The 15,217-nt window shown below is 37.2% G+C and overlaps 2 protein-coding genes across 2 annotated transcripts in view; both read left to right on the forward strand.

The window, feature by feature from the left end:
* LOC107734414 (78 kDa glucose-regulated protein-like) overlaps positions 1–1,331 on the forward strand; it is a 55,128-nt gene extending 53,797 nt beyond the window's left edge. The window contains exon 9 of the mRNA XM_016546366.1: positions 250–1,331. Within this exon, the coding sequence (XP_016401852.1) occupies positions 250–806 (557 nt within the window). The 3' untranslated portion in view covers positions 807–1,331. The remainder of the gene's footprint in view (positions 1–249) is intronic.
* Positions 1,332–12,276: 10,945 nt separating this feature from the next.
* LOC107734417 (78 kDa glucose-regulated protein-like) overlaps positions 12,277–15,217 on the forward strand; it is a 10,091-nt gene continuing 7,150 nt past the window's right edge. Inside the window, exons 1-5 of the mRNA XM_016546369.1 lie at positions 12,277–12,408; positions 13,120–13,283; positions 13,918–14,149; positions 14,237–14,374; positions 14,461–14,573. Coding sequence (XP_016401855.1) covers positions 13,168–13,283; positions 13,918–14,149; positions 14,237–14,374; positions 14,461–14,573 — 599 coding nt within the window. The 5' untranslated portion in view covers positions 12,277–12,408; positions 13,120–13,167. The remainder of the gene's footprint in view (positions 12,409–13,119; positions 13,284–13,917; positions 14,150–14,236; positions 14,375–14,460; positions 14,574–15,217) is intronic.

Here is a 15,217-nt window from a genome sequence, read left to right on the forward strand (position 1 = left end):
ACTTCCGCATTCCTCAGTTCTTATGGAAGCCTATGGGAGTGTCGCAGCTCTGTTTCTCAACGGCTCTGCATACATCTCTGGATGGCCAAAAAACAACATCTCCCATCATTCCACTCTCCTTTATAGTGTTATCAAGCTTCGCCTTTATTATTGTTTTGAAAATGTGACCTCTAGCGGCGAAAACTTGCATATTGTGCCTTTAATCTTCAGAGTAGAATCTGTTCTCACTCTTTCCCTCAATCTTTCCAGGTGAGCGTTCACTGACCAAGGATAACAACCTCCTGGGCACCTTTGACCTGACCGGCATCCCTCCGGCTCCCCGCAGCGTCCCTCAGATCGAGGTCACCTTCGAGATCGACGTCAACAGCATTCTGCGCGTCACTGCAGAGGACAAGGGCACGGGCAACAAGAACAAGATCACCATCACCAATGACCAGAACCGGCTGACGCCCGAGGACATTGAACGCATGGTGAACGAGGCCGAACGCTTCGCCGATGAGGACAAGAAGCTGAAGGAGCGCATCGACGCCCGCAACGAGCTGGAGAGCTACTCCTACTCCCTGAAGAACCAGATCAGGGACAAAGAGAAGCTGGGTGGCAAGCTGTCGTCCGACGACAAGGAGGCCATCGAGAAGTCCATCGAGGAGAAGATCGAGTGGCTGGAGTCTCACCAGGATGCAGATCTCGAGGACTTCCAGGCCAAGAATAAGGAGCTGGAGGAAATCGTGCACGCCATCGTAAGCAAGATGTACGGCAGCGCGGGCGGCCCGCCACCAGAGGATGAAGACGAAAAGGATGAGTTGTAGATCATCCAGACTTTGTTTTCAGTCGCATGACGCCCTCGCCTCTCTAGGTGTACATATTGAACACGCAGATATTTTTGTATGAGACGGGTGAACGTAAAGCCTCAAATCTCTTCAGGAAAGACTTGGTGGGAAGCGTTAGAGAGTTGCGCTTGTTGTCTTATTTTCTCTTCATTCTGATGGAGATTTTGTCAGCCTGGTTTGAGACTCGATTAAGGGTGCGGGAAAAAATTGATTCACATATGTATCGCGATTCTAACTTCTAAATCGATTGTCTAAAGTGTTAAATTTCTTTAACTTCAATGTACTAGTTATTGGCATGTTAGAGTTATTCACAGTAAGCTGCGAAAAAGGACTCAATGCAGTGTTCACTCTGTCGGACACACAGCCGAAGCGCGAGCACAAATTTCGCCTCTCAGATGCATGCGATCCTGAATTCAGTTCTCTTTCACAGTTTATTGCACTTATACAGTCAAATTCACACACAATTATGTCAAAATGCACTTTGTGTGGAGTATTCACATAAACACAGTCTGTTATGTCATACGTGAACATAAACAGTTGGAAGCAAATCGGATGTGTAACAGTATATTAGATCCATGGATTTGTTCTTAAAGTGACAGCCGACTAGTAAATTTTGCTGCCTGTCACACTAATGTTAATCCAAAAAAACAACAACCCTGAATCACTGAATCATTTTTATTATGAATCAATTTATATGTAGTTAATACAGTGCAGACTATACTGTATTTTATTTTTATATTTGATTATTCAGTTTCTGTAGTATTTCTTAAGACAGATTAATCTTAGGCTAATGTACCTGAAAAACTTAGTTTATTTAATTTGAAGATTTTGTCTATTGTATTTGTCCTATTTTTTATTTTATTTACCAGCTTTATGTTTGCAAACGTTTTTATTTTTGTATCAAGGAATATTATCCTTTACGAAAATTAACCATGGTTTTACCACAAATAAAACAAAAAAAACATGGTTACTATAGTTAAACCATGGTAACCACAAATTAACCATAGTTATACCATAGTTTAACCATGGTATTTGTAGTAAAACTGTGGTTATAAAAATATTAATCAATGCGCCAAAAAAACATGGTTACTACACTTTTACTACAATAAAACCATGGTTAATTTTTATGTACTAAGTGGTTTTTCTATTTGTCTCAGGGCTGCCTTGCTTTACTACAGACGACTGCTGGTCCTGACTGCAGTCATCTTAAATGGCATTTGTTTTTTATAATACTGGGTTGACTAAAATGGTAAGAGAAAAAAAACAATACATTTTAAGCTTTACATTTAATTCAGTGTGATTTTTTTCTTCTTCAAGACCTATTAAACTGTCTAATGCAGTCAAATAGGAACAGTAACACAAAACTGTAAACTAGAATAAAATATATGCTTAAAACGAAATAAAATTTGCTTCAAAATCGTGAATTAATTTGTAATCGAATCGTGACCTCAAGAATTGATATAAATCTAATCTTGAGGTTCCAAAAGATTCCCACCTCTAGACTCAATGCTGCGAGATGTAAACTCACAATTCAGAAAAAAAGTCAGAATTGCGAGATACAATCTTATAATTCAGAGAAAAAAAAGGCAGAATTGTGAGTTTATATCAGTGTTTATATCTCGCTATTTTGACTATTCTCAGATTTGCAAAAACAAGTCTGAATTGTCAGATAAAAAGTCAGAAACATGCTTCCATTGAAAATAGTGTACTTCTGCATTGCAAAATTAGCTGGATATTTGACAGTGATCCAGTAGTCATGATATTTATATGACTGAATATGCCCACAAATTAACCATAGTTATACCATAGTTTAACCATGGTATTTGTAGTAAAACTGTGGTTATAAAAATATTAATCAATGCGCCAAAAAAACATGGTTACTACACTTTTACTACAATAAAACCATGGTTAATTTTTATGTACTAAGTGGTTTTTCTATTTGTCTCAGGGCTGCCTTGCTTTACTACAGACGACTGCTGGTCCTGACTGCAGTCATCTTAAATGGCATTTGTTTTTTATAATACTGGGTTGACTAAAATGGTAAGAGAAAAAAAACAATACATTTTAAGCTTTACATTTAATTCAGTGTGATTTTTTTCTTCTTCAAGACCTATTAAACTGTCTAATGCAGTCAAATAGGAACAGTAACACAAAACTGTAAACTAGAATAAAATATATGCTTAAAACGAAATAAAATTTGCTTCAAAATCGTGAATTAATTTGTAATCGAATCGTGACCTCAAGAATTGATATAAATCTAATCTTGAGGTTCCAAAAGATTCCCACCTCTAGACTCAATGCTGCGAGATGTAAACTCACAATTCAGAAAAAAAGTCAGAATTGCGAGATACAATCTTATAATTCAGAGAAAAAAAAGGCAGAATTGTGAGTTTATATCAGTGTTTATATCTCGCTATTTTGACTATTCTCAGATTTGCAAAAACAAGTCTGAATTGTCAGATAAAAAGTCAGAAACATGCTTCCATTGAAAATAGTGTACTTCTGCATTGCAAAATTAGCTGGATATTTGACAGTGATCCAGTAGTCATGATATTTATATGACTGAATATGCCTTTTTCTTCTGGAGAAGGAGGGACAAGCAGTTTAAGACAGTATGAAGTCAATATGTATTTTAAAGGGGACCTATTGTGCAAAAATCACTTTTATAAGGTATTTGAACACAGTTGTGTGGCCACAGTGTGTGAAAACAACCAGCCTATAATGGTAAAAATCCACCCACTCATTTTTTTTTAATCCCAATAAGTCATAAACAGTCTCTCTGAACACGTGATTCCAGATTTCTCCCGACAATGACGTTGTTGTAGGGAAAAAAATCCCACCCAGTTGTGACGATCTCTGCCCAATTAGCATAGACACAGCCCTGAGTGAGAAGCAGCAGTCCACCATTACTGTTTTCTTGCTGTAGCTGTAGGAGATATACAATGTCAGCGCCAAAGAGGCATTATAAGTGTTGTTTTGGGATGCACCAACGAACGTAGGAGTTATATTTTGTTTTCTAAATTGCCTTTCTAAAAGAGCTTCTTGGCACTCTGTAAGGCTAATGTTGCTAAAGCTATAATTGTCTCTGCCTGTGTTCACTGATGCTGCCTTCACGTGCTACCAGAACGATCGTAAATAGGAAAGTGGTAGTTAAAACTTTGCATATGAAAGCAATGTGAAGTCGACCGCTTGAATTTGTTGAGCTCGTAATCACAAGTGGGACTTATAAAGTTTGTGTCGTTATTTTCATATAAACACTCTGGGGACATCAGAGACTTATTTTACATCTTGTTAAAGGGGGCATAATAGGTCACATTTAAAACTACTTTTGAAATGGAAAAAAGATAAAGAAACATTCTATTGTATGTTGCTATAATGTTTCATCTCGACTCATTTGTGTATTTGGGGGGAGTCAGGGACTGGCAGATGCTGGCTGATGTAGGTCAGCAACTTGCAGTCCAATACACTGCAGTTTGTCTATTTCATCGAACTCAAAGTACCCTGGGAGGATGGCACAGAAGAAGCAAATGAGAGGAAGAGGCTATGGTATGTGGAAATGGCAAACAATGCTCATCAGCAGGGCTGGAAAGCTTCAGTCCACCCTGTGGAGGTTGGCTGCCGGGGCTTTTTGGCAACATCTACTATCAAGCTTCTTAAGGAGTTGGGAATCCATGGTTAAACCCTGCGCCAGACCATCAGAGAAGTGGCAGATACTGCAGAAAACTGCAGATGGTGGCTATGGTTTAGGAGGAAAGACCCCAGCTGGGCCCCAAGATGATAGGGACCCACACCAAGGTCTGATCAACCTGTGGTGGGCCTGCCTCTGCGGAGGGTGTCTTGTGTTTAAAAGGCCGAAACCAGATGGGTTCTATTTCATCTGCTGGTGGCCCAGAAGATTTGCTGGTGGTGGCAACTTTATATTCAACTAGTGCAGTGAGGGACTTATACCATTTTGTGGGACTTAAAACCACCTATGTTTTCAAATGAGTGTATCTGGATGCATCCAGTGACAGCTAGGAACAGAATAGCTGACAATAAGGGAAAGACCTTGTAACAGCAAGGAAAAACAGCTGACTGCAGGGAACAGACCCCATCTGAGGCTGGCAGGGGCTAGCTACCCTTGTCAGCAGGCTCCAGTACAAAGTAGTACATGTAGATGCCCACCTTTAGCTATGAGCAAAGTAAAGGAAGAATACCCCTGGTGTCGATGAGAGTGGGGGTGAAAGACGACACACGGATGGATCACACAGCTAGTCACTTTGGAATGGATAAGAATAAGGAGAAGGTAGGCACTGCACAAGAAGTTGTCACACTGAAGGAACCCGCTAAGAAGCTTCAGGTGTGCTCATGCTCCGGTAAGCCCTGCTCTCGGTTGTTGGAAGCTCTAAGACTGGCAAGAGCGGCTTCCAAATCTTCAATACTTATCTTGCTGGATCTGGCCGCAGCTTTTGACAACATTAACCATCAGATCCTCCTGTAAACCCTCATGGGAAAGGGCATCTCAGGAACTACATTTCAGTGGTTCAAGTCTTACCTCTCAGATAGGTCCTTCAAGGTATCTTGGAGGGGTGAGGTGTCCAAGTCGCAACATCTAGCTACTAGGGTGCCTCAGGGCTCAGTGCTTGGACCACTTCTCTTCTCGGTCTACATGGCATCACTAAGTTCTGCCATTCAGAAACATGGCTTTTTCTATCTGCTATTCTGATGACACTCCACTCTATCTCTCATTCCATCCTAATGTAACAATTTGCACTGGCTACCAATAGCTGCTCGCATTAAATTCAAGGCTTTGATGTTTGCCTACAAAACAACCCTTGGCTCTTCACCGCTTTACCTAAATTCACAATCTTCAGTTCAGTTTAAGATTTATAAACAGATTTATACCTTGCTTCAGTATCAGTAACTCTTTCCCTCTTCACATGAGCAAGCATTAAAAACCGTTTTGGAGGGGTGAGGTGTCCAAGTCGCAACATCTAGCTACTAGGGTGCCTCAGGGCTCAGTGCTTGGACCACTTCTCTTCTCGGTCTACATGGCATCACTAAGTTCTGCCATTCAGAAACATGGCTTTTTCTATCTGCTATTCTGATGACACTCCACTCTATCTCTCATTCCATCCTAATGTAACAATTTGCACTGGCTACCAATAGCTGCTCGCATTAAATTCAAGGCTTTGATGTTTGCCTACAAAACAACCCTTGGCTCTTCACCGCTTTACCTAAATTCACAATCTTCAGTTCAGTTTAAGATTTATAAACAGATTTATACCTTGCTTCAGTATCAGTAACTCTTTCCCTCTTCACATGAGCAAGCATTAAAAACCGTTTTTGCTCCGTTTTATCTGTTTGCTCAGAGAATATTACCACAAATTTTCAGATATGTTTTCATGATAACAACATATGCAACACACACCTAATACACAAGAGCTTTCAAACTGGCATTACAACATTGTTTCCAACATAGATATTGCGATAAATGTTAATACCTTTCATCATGGTTGTTCTTCCTCCAGGGGTCTTTTATTTTGTGTTTTTGCAGACACTTTTACTGTTTCTGCAGTATATACTGTAGTATGTATACTGTGTGTCTTTGCTGTATGCAGCAATATATTCACAAATTTAAATCTTGAATGTAATATGAACTGCTTGCTATGCTGCCTGCTATTTGTAAAAGTAGCATGTAAAAACAGTATGAAATATGCAAAGTGTACTTAGAGACCTTTGAACTCTGAAGTCACTTTCAAAAGTGTCTGAAATTTATTGTAGCAGAAAATATTATTAGACTTTAAAGGGGTCATATGATGCCCATTTTCCACAAGTTGATATGATTCTTTAGGGTCTTAATGAAAAGTCTGTAACATAGTTTGGTTAAAATTTCTTAATGGTAGTGTAAAAAACATCTTTTTTACCCTGTCAAAAACAGCTCTTTTCAGATCAAACACACACTGCCAACACACATTTCAGTTCAAACAACTTGTAAAAGTATATGTAGCATCCTATGACCCCTTTAAATTTTACAGGAACTTTTCTCAGAACTAACTTCACTTCATGATTTTGCTCAGTGAATTAATTATATTAACTATGGACATGTTCCACCAACATTTCACATCCACAACATTTGGCCAAAAAAGTGTGTATGTATGTATGTATGTATGTATGTCGTCAGGCCTGCTTGTGTCAATATGCATTGGTGTCTTTTTAATATGTAGCCCTGTCTTATAGTAAAGGCTTTTTACTTTGCTTACTATGTGAGTGCCTGGACGAGGATTTTTTTGTGTTTTGCAACAGGATCCACTTATTATTTTTGACATTTATCCACTACACAAGGAGTTTCCCAGCGGGCACCTTGATATCAATTTTGACATCAAATATTAGTCATTGATGACAATGCTGTAACATTATTTTAAATTCCGTTTGGACAGCAATTTCTTCCAGTGGTAATTGGGTGAAAATAGGAAGTTAATCCTACACTGAAATTGGTTTAATGTATACATAGGCCAATATGTTTGACATTCAATTTACATCAAATCAACGTCATTTCAAGATTTTGACACCAGTTGGATTTGCATATTTGACCTGTTTTTTTGTGTCAATTTTGATGTCAATTTGATGTCTTTTCAACATCAATTGCCCAATGGGTCGTGCTTGGACCACGATGATCACCACTTGCGGCTATATTCTAAATCAGTTCAGAAATTTAAGTGGATCAATAAGTTAATTGGTCAATAATATGTTAGAAAAACAAACCATTTTGCTTTACATCTATACCCTGATAGCACAGGTACATCACGGAGAAGTCTATTTGACATCTGCATTTACATCAGCAAGACGCATTTTTTTTAGAGTGTTTGCTCATCTGCAATACGTCTTTAGGACGTTTCCTATCAGATGTCAAATAGACGTTTAGAAAAGGTCTTTAAGATGTTTATGATTTAGAATGAATGTAAAACTGACATCTTGAAGACGTCTGTCAGATGTTTGGACACAGCAGATGCTTCCTAGATGAAGCGATCTTTAACAGACATCTTGCAGACATACGTGTGCTATCTGGGTAATGCAGTCATAGAACTAGTGTAATTTCGATTCAGAATTGAATCATACTAAAAAGCATTGCCAGATTGTTCCTTATCGTTGCATCATTACATGACAGCTAATCATTTGTTTGCACGCAGATAGTTTTGCTCACACTCTGGTAATGAGTCACCAAACCACAACAATGTCATTGTGAATGTGCCATATATTCATGCATGCATTTGGCACACATACACCCATCTGATTCTCAATTGACCCTCAGTGGTTATTTATTTGCACTTTATCAGTTAAAAAAGCTTATTGCCTGAATATTATAGTAATCTCTGTCAAACATTTATTTATAATGACACAAAATGGGTGTCGTGGGGATTCATAAACGATAATGGGATGCAAGATTCAATCGTTTCATCTCGTGTAGTGTGTCATAGTGGACGATAACTGATGCCTTGTGTGTGAGAGAGACAGCACGCGCTGTTCACAGATCAGTGGTTTTTCAATCTGTTTGATGCCAGGGACCCACAAATATAATAATTCCCTTCAGGTCTGGTTTCACGGAGGTGCTAAAGATGAAGTTATAATACTAACATATTGGCGAAACAGTGCGTATTTGTGTGTGCGCTCTAGAGAGCGTAAAAGGTTTCCATTTACAACATGTTTTACTGCTTTTAGAGTTGATTCTACTTCATCCAGCGTTATATGTGTTCTTAAGTATCTCGATACAGTTTGTTTTACTGACAGAGGAACGCTTCATATGATTCTTATGACTCAAAATAATGATTAATCCATAATTAGTGGCATGGCTGGTTCACTCGACAGAAATACGGGACACACATCATAACTGCTGAAACAGATCGCAAATATAATAATTCCCTTCAGGTCTGGTTTACGGAGGTGCTAAAGATGAAGCTATAATACTAACATATTGGCAAAACAGTGCGTATTTGTGTGTGCGCTCTAGAGAGTGTAAAAGTTTCCATTTACAACATGTTTTACTGCTTTTAGAGTTGATTCTACTTCATCCAGCGTTATATGTGTTCTTAAGTATCTCGATACAGTTTGTTTTACTGACAGAGGAACGCTTCATATGATTCTTATGACTCAAAATAATGATTAATCCATAATTAGTGGCATGGCTGGTTCACTCGACAGAAATACGGGACACACATCATAACTGTTGAAACAGATCGAGTGGCTGGAGTCTTATCAGGAGGCAGACCTTGAGGACTTCCAGGCCAAGAAGAAGGAGCTGGAGGAAATTGTGCAGCCCATCGTAAGTAAGCTGTACGGCAGCGGAGGAAGAAGACGAAATGGATGAGTTGTAGATCGCTCAGACTCTGTTTTCAGTCGCATGATGCCCTCGCCTCTCTAGGTGTACATATTGAACACGCGGACATTTTTGTACGAGACGGGCGAACGTAAAGCCTCGAATTCAGTCAGCCCGGTTTGAGGCTCGATTAGGGGTGAGGGAAAAAATGTATTCACATATGTATCGCGATTCTAACTTCTGCCGATTGGCATCAATTCACAAATTTCAAAAATCGATTTTCTAAAGTGTTACATTTTTAACTTCGCTGAACTACTTAAAGTTATTGGCACATTAGAGTGTCAAAGGACTCAATGCAGTGTTCACTCTGACGGACACACAGCTGAAGCGCGAGCACAAATGCCCGCCTCAGACGCGTGTGATCCTGAATTCAGTTCTCTTTCACAGCTTATTGCACTTAAACTGTCAAATACACACACAGTTATGTCAAAATGCACTTTGTAATAAACTGTTTCCACCTGTTAGATTAATGTAAATCCAGCCCTGAATCACTTTTTTTTTAATTTTTACTATGAATCAATTTATATGTAGTTCATACAGTGAAGACTATACAGTATTTTATTTTTATATTTGATTCAATTGCTGCAGTACTTCTTAAGACATGTTAAACTTAGTCTAATGTACCTGGAAAAACAACATTTTGTCTATTGTATTTGTCCTATTTTTTTATTTATTTTTTATTTTATATACCAGTTTTATGTTTGCAAAAGTTTTTATTTTTGTCTCACGGCTGCCTTTATTACAGACGACTGCTGGTCAGCTTGTTTTATAATACTGGGTTGACTAAAATGGGAATAAAAAACAATACATTTTAAGGTTTACATTTAATTCAGTGAGTTTTTTTCTTCTTCAAGACTTATTAAACTGTCTACTGCAGTCAAATAGGAAAAGTAACACAAAACAGTAAAGGGAGGGTGTTCGGGATCAGGGGGTTCTGGGTAAACGTCATGTCACATACTAAAAGTTATTTTTCAAAATCCGGCAACATATAACATTTCTACCACAATTGCAAAATAAAGGTTAGATACAAAATGAGCACAGTTGTTTGCATCACTGAGAAATAAAATGGAGTAGATTTTGTTCCCCTGAAATATAAACAATTCATGCATTTCGGTGAATGATAGAGTGCTTTAAAAACTTTTAAAACTACAACTATTAAAAAAAAACTATTTAAAAAATATATGGTAACACTTTACAATAAGGTTCATTAGTCAACATGAACTAAGAATGAACAATACTTCTACAGTATTTATTAATCTTAATGATAAAAATCAAAAGCTGTGCTTGTTAACATTAATGCACTGTGAATTAACATGAACTAACAATGAACTAACATTAACAGAGATTAATAAATACTGTAATATATGTACTTTTCATTGTTTGTTCATGTTAGTTAACTAACGGAACATTATTGAAAAGTGTTACCAGATATATAAATATTAGAAAATATTTTATATTTTTAATTTCCTTTTTTTTATTCGTTACTATTTGAAGTAGTATTGTACTAATACTAAAACTGCAAAAAATAAACAGTAATTTATAAATGAATACAATTTTGGCTCAGTGCTGGGCAATAAACAAACCATTTCCTAATATACAATAAATCACAAGTTTAGTGTGAAAATGTCAGTTTATATGGTGAAGTCTGATCATTTCTGATGCAGATTTACACTTTCCAATCACTGATAGTGTCTGAATGACATTAGTAAGTGTGTATGACACAGCATAAGGGCCCAGCAAACCTTTTGTTTATTTTTTTACTCTTGAACTTCCTCTTTCTTTTGTTGATTTCTCAGGGCAGCTTGTTATGTATTTAGTCAGAGGCAATATCAAGAATATCTAGTATGTCTTTATATCAATGGTCTCATGATTGTACAGTGATTGAATTGATCAATCTTTTGTATGCTAATATACTGTACATTTGACGTATTGAGGATTTTTTTTATTGCTAGATCATTTTATCTGTTCTATAAAGCATCTGAAGGATGGTGTCTGATCAGGTAATTATACTAGCGTAACTTTAACTCTATTTTGTAATGAAATGTTGAGTTGCTAAAAGACTTGTGTAACCTTGAACGAGACGCTCCTCTGCTGGGATTGTCCATGGAAATATTTTATTGTGAAAAAAAAAAAAGAATTTATATTTTACAAGACACCCATGATTGAAAATCTGAATTATTTCCACACACTATCAATGGCATGACATGATAATACTGCCCGTAATTCATTAGCACCACTGGTAAATGAAAGATACAAATGAAAATATAACACTCAAGCTATACAGAAATATGCTAAATCAATTCAGAAATTTAAATTAATAAGTCCTAATCAATAATATGTCGGAATAACCATTTAAAGCAGCCATACTAGATTCAGAATTGAATCATACTGAAAAGCATTGCCAGTCTATTCCTTATCTTTTCATCATTACATGACAGCTGATCATTTGTTGTTTGCACACTGATAGTTTTGCTCATACTCTGCTAATGAGTCACCAAACCACAACAATATCACTGTGAATATGCCATATATTCATGCATGCATTTGGCACACATGATTCTCAATTGACCCTCAGTGGTTATTTATCAGCACTTTATCAGTTAAATAAGCTTATTACCCGAATATATACGGTGTCATAGTCAAATGTGTATTTATAATGACAAAAAATTGTATGCATCTTTTATTTATTTTGAAATTAGAGCAGGATAATGTACAGACAGCCGCTTATATACACAATATCCCTGTTTTTATTTGAGAATAGAAGAGTCACGTCCTATGTAAGAGATATGTAATGTGTAAGTGTATATGTGAGTAAAACACATGTGAAGAATGGGTGTTTCTTCGTAAGTTTTAATAAAAATATTCCGATTTCTTGGCCTGGTTCGAGCGCAGCACCGCCCCCATCCAGACTGACGCTTTGACGCGAACCAATCAGATCGTTACAGTTCGCATCAACCGATGACGTTTCCGCCGCCAGTACGTGTGCAAATCAGCATCAGCCAGCGTGCAACGCTCAGCCAATCAGCGCCTTCCAACGAGCTGCTCTCCGACCAATGGCGAGGCTCCACGACGGGGAAGCGCTGACGGTTTATAAACAGGCGAGCGCAGCGCCATGAGTTACAGTTCAGACTCAGAGAAAACACGAGAAACACAGAGAGGAGAGAAAGAGAGACAGAGACAGACAGCATCCACAACCTTCACAACAGAGCTTATTACTACACTTATCAGGTATCTCATTTAAACTATTAATTTAGTTGGTTTATCTTATAAAAAGCTGTATCAAAGCAAACCGTTATAACTGTTTTGATAGTCTTGAGAAACATTGTTTAAGTTGCTAGATTAAAAATATACATGTAAATATATATATTTTTTTTTTTTAAGTGATCGTAAATGCAATTAAAAATGCGTCTTGTTTGCTGCTTGTAATGTTAATTCATTCGAGAGTAAGCGGTAACACTTGCCGAATTATTTAGTTACCCATTTTTTTATCTTAAATAGGTTTTTATAATGTGTTTTAAATTCTTTACATAATATCATAATATTAATATTTGGAGTAAATGGTCAAAATGAGGATTTGATTATCTGTGATCCGCACCCACGAGGGCGAACTAGAGACTAGTTACTCATGACTAGTTTGTGATTGACTACTACATATTTTTTTGGACATCTAACGTTAGTATCTATTGTTTGCATTAGCCTTTATTAACTATGTATTTAGTATTTTCACATTCTTCATATTTGATCGGCTTAATATGTATTTGCAGCTGAACTCAATGCAGCCATTCTAAACTATGTAGAAGATGTGTAGGATTTTTCTATTCATTAGTTTTTGCATGAAAACGCATTGCTTGATTTATAGTCGTCTGTCCATCCAATGAGTGTCATGTGCTTCATTATGTACCTGCTCTGACCTCTGACCTGTGACCTTTATCTTTAAAGTACTCTTTACAGAAATCGGAGACCATTTGACACGAGATCAACATCAAAATGAGACTGCTTTGCCTGTTCCTGCTGGTGGCCGGCAGCGTTTTTGCCGAAGAGGACGACAAGAAGGACAGTGTTGGGACAGTGATTGGAATAGACCTCGGGACGACCTACTCGTGGTGAGAATAAGTTTGAATTCATATACAGGGTTCACCGGGCCATTAAATTATACATGCATACATACACATATACACATATGCATACATACATGCATACATACACACACATATATATATATATATATATATATGTATGTATGTGTGTATGCATGCATGTATTATTTATCATTTTCTAGTAATCCTGAGCTTAAAACATTATTACGTTCTCTATTATTTGTTTGTACTTACTATTTTATACTATTTTATTTTGTTCCAGTGTTGGAGTGTTCAAGAACGGCCGTGTCGAGCGAGTCGCCAATGACCAGGGAAACCGCATCACTCCGTCATACGTGGCCTTCACCACTGAAGGTGAGCGACTCATCGGAGGAATAGACCTCGGGACGACCTACTCGTGGTGAGAATAAGTTTGAATTCATATACAGGGTTCACCGGGCCATTAAATTATACATGCATACATACACATATACACATATGCATACATACATGCATACATACATACATATATATGTATATGTGTGTATGCATGCATGCATGTATTATTTATCATTTTCTAGTAATCCTGAGCTTAAAACATTATTACGTTCTCTATTATTTGTTTGTACTTACTATTTTATACTATTTTATTTTGTTCCAGTGTTGGAGTGTTCAAGAACGGCCGTGTCGAGATCATCGCCAATGACCAGGGAAACCGCATCACTCCGTCATACGTGGCCTTCACCACTGAAGGTGAGCGACTCATCGGAGACGCTGCGAAGAACCAGCTGACCTCTAACCCCGAAAACACAGTGTTTGACGCCAAGAGGTTGATCGGCCGCACATGGGGCGACTCGTCCGTGCAGCAGGACATTAAATACTTCCCCTTTAAGGTAAACCTGTCTGCCAGCCTGTGTTTGAACTGTATTTGTCTCTTTGTCTTCAATGGGGACACTAAACACCTGCTGTGTCTCTTTCAGGTTATTGAGAAGAAGAACAAGCCTCACATCCAGCTGGACATCGGATCAGGTCAGATGAAGACTTTCACCCCTGAGGAAATCTCTGCCATGGTTCTGACAAAAATGAAGGAGACTGCAGAGGCTTACCTGGGAAAGAAGGTAAAGTTTTGACTCCAACACCAAGAAAACATCTCTGTTGCACTGCAGTAAAACTCAACATCTGATCTGTTTCTGCTCTTCTAAAGGTCACGCATGCTGTGGTCACTGTGCCCGCTTATTTCAATGATGCCCAGCGCCAGGCCACCAAAGATGCAGGAATCATCGCTGGACTGAACGTCATGAGGATCATCAATGAGCCGTAAGTATCTAATTACTTCTACATTGTTGTAAAACAGTTTATTTTCTTAAAGGAATCTTGTTTAAATTGACATCAGTGTTATTTAGTATCATTGATTTCCTATTATAGCTTTCATTAATAAACTGATGGATTTTATTTTTATATTGTCAGCTTTTATTTTTTAAGATGGTGGTTGAGGAGAGACCCCCCAACATGATTTTAAACCTCTTTGGGTGTACAGTAATACACAAAGCACTATATAAATGCTTCATTCATTCATTCATTCATGTTTGAGTATTTTTGCCTTTTAACTTTAAAAAGAAAATTCTAATTGGTTTTTGTTATTTTTAAATATATCTATATAGTTTAGTAATTTTTAAAGTTTTTTTAGATTTTTTTTTTAGTGAAATTAATGTTAATATATATTTTTTATGTTTTTAATTTTAATTAATGATAATAACCGTGATGGGCATCTTGATTTTTATTATTTTATTTTTTTTTAATTTGTTATTTTAGTAAACTTGGAAACTAACTGAAATAAAATTTAATTTCTTTTTTTCAGTCATTTATTTTATTAATTTGTTTTCATTTTTAAAACCAATAAATAAGATATTGTATGGTTTTATGGACCCTGATGGACGTCCTTTTTTATTTTTTTTTTTATA

Source organism: Sinocyclocheilus rhinocerous, unplaced genomic scaffold (genome assembly GCF_001515625.1).
Source record: "Sinocyclocheilus rhinocerous isolate Xijiao unplaced genomic scaffold, SAMN03320098_v1.1 scaffold1632, whole genome shotgun sequence".
Taxonomy (NCBI): Eukaryota; Metazoa; Chordata; class Actinopteri; order Cypriniformes; family Cyprinidae; genus Sinocyclocheilus; species Sinocyclocheilus rhinocerous.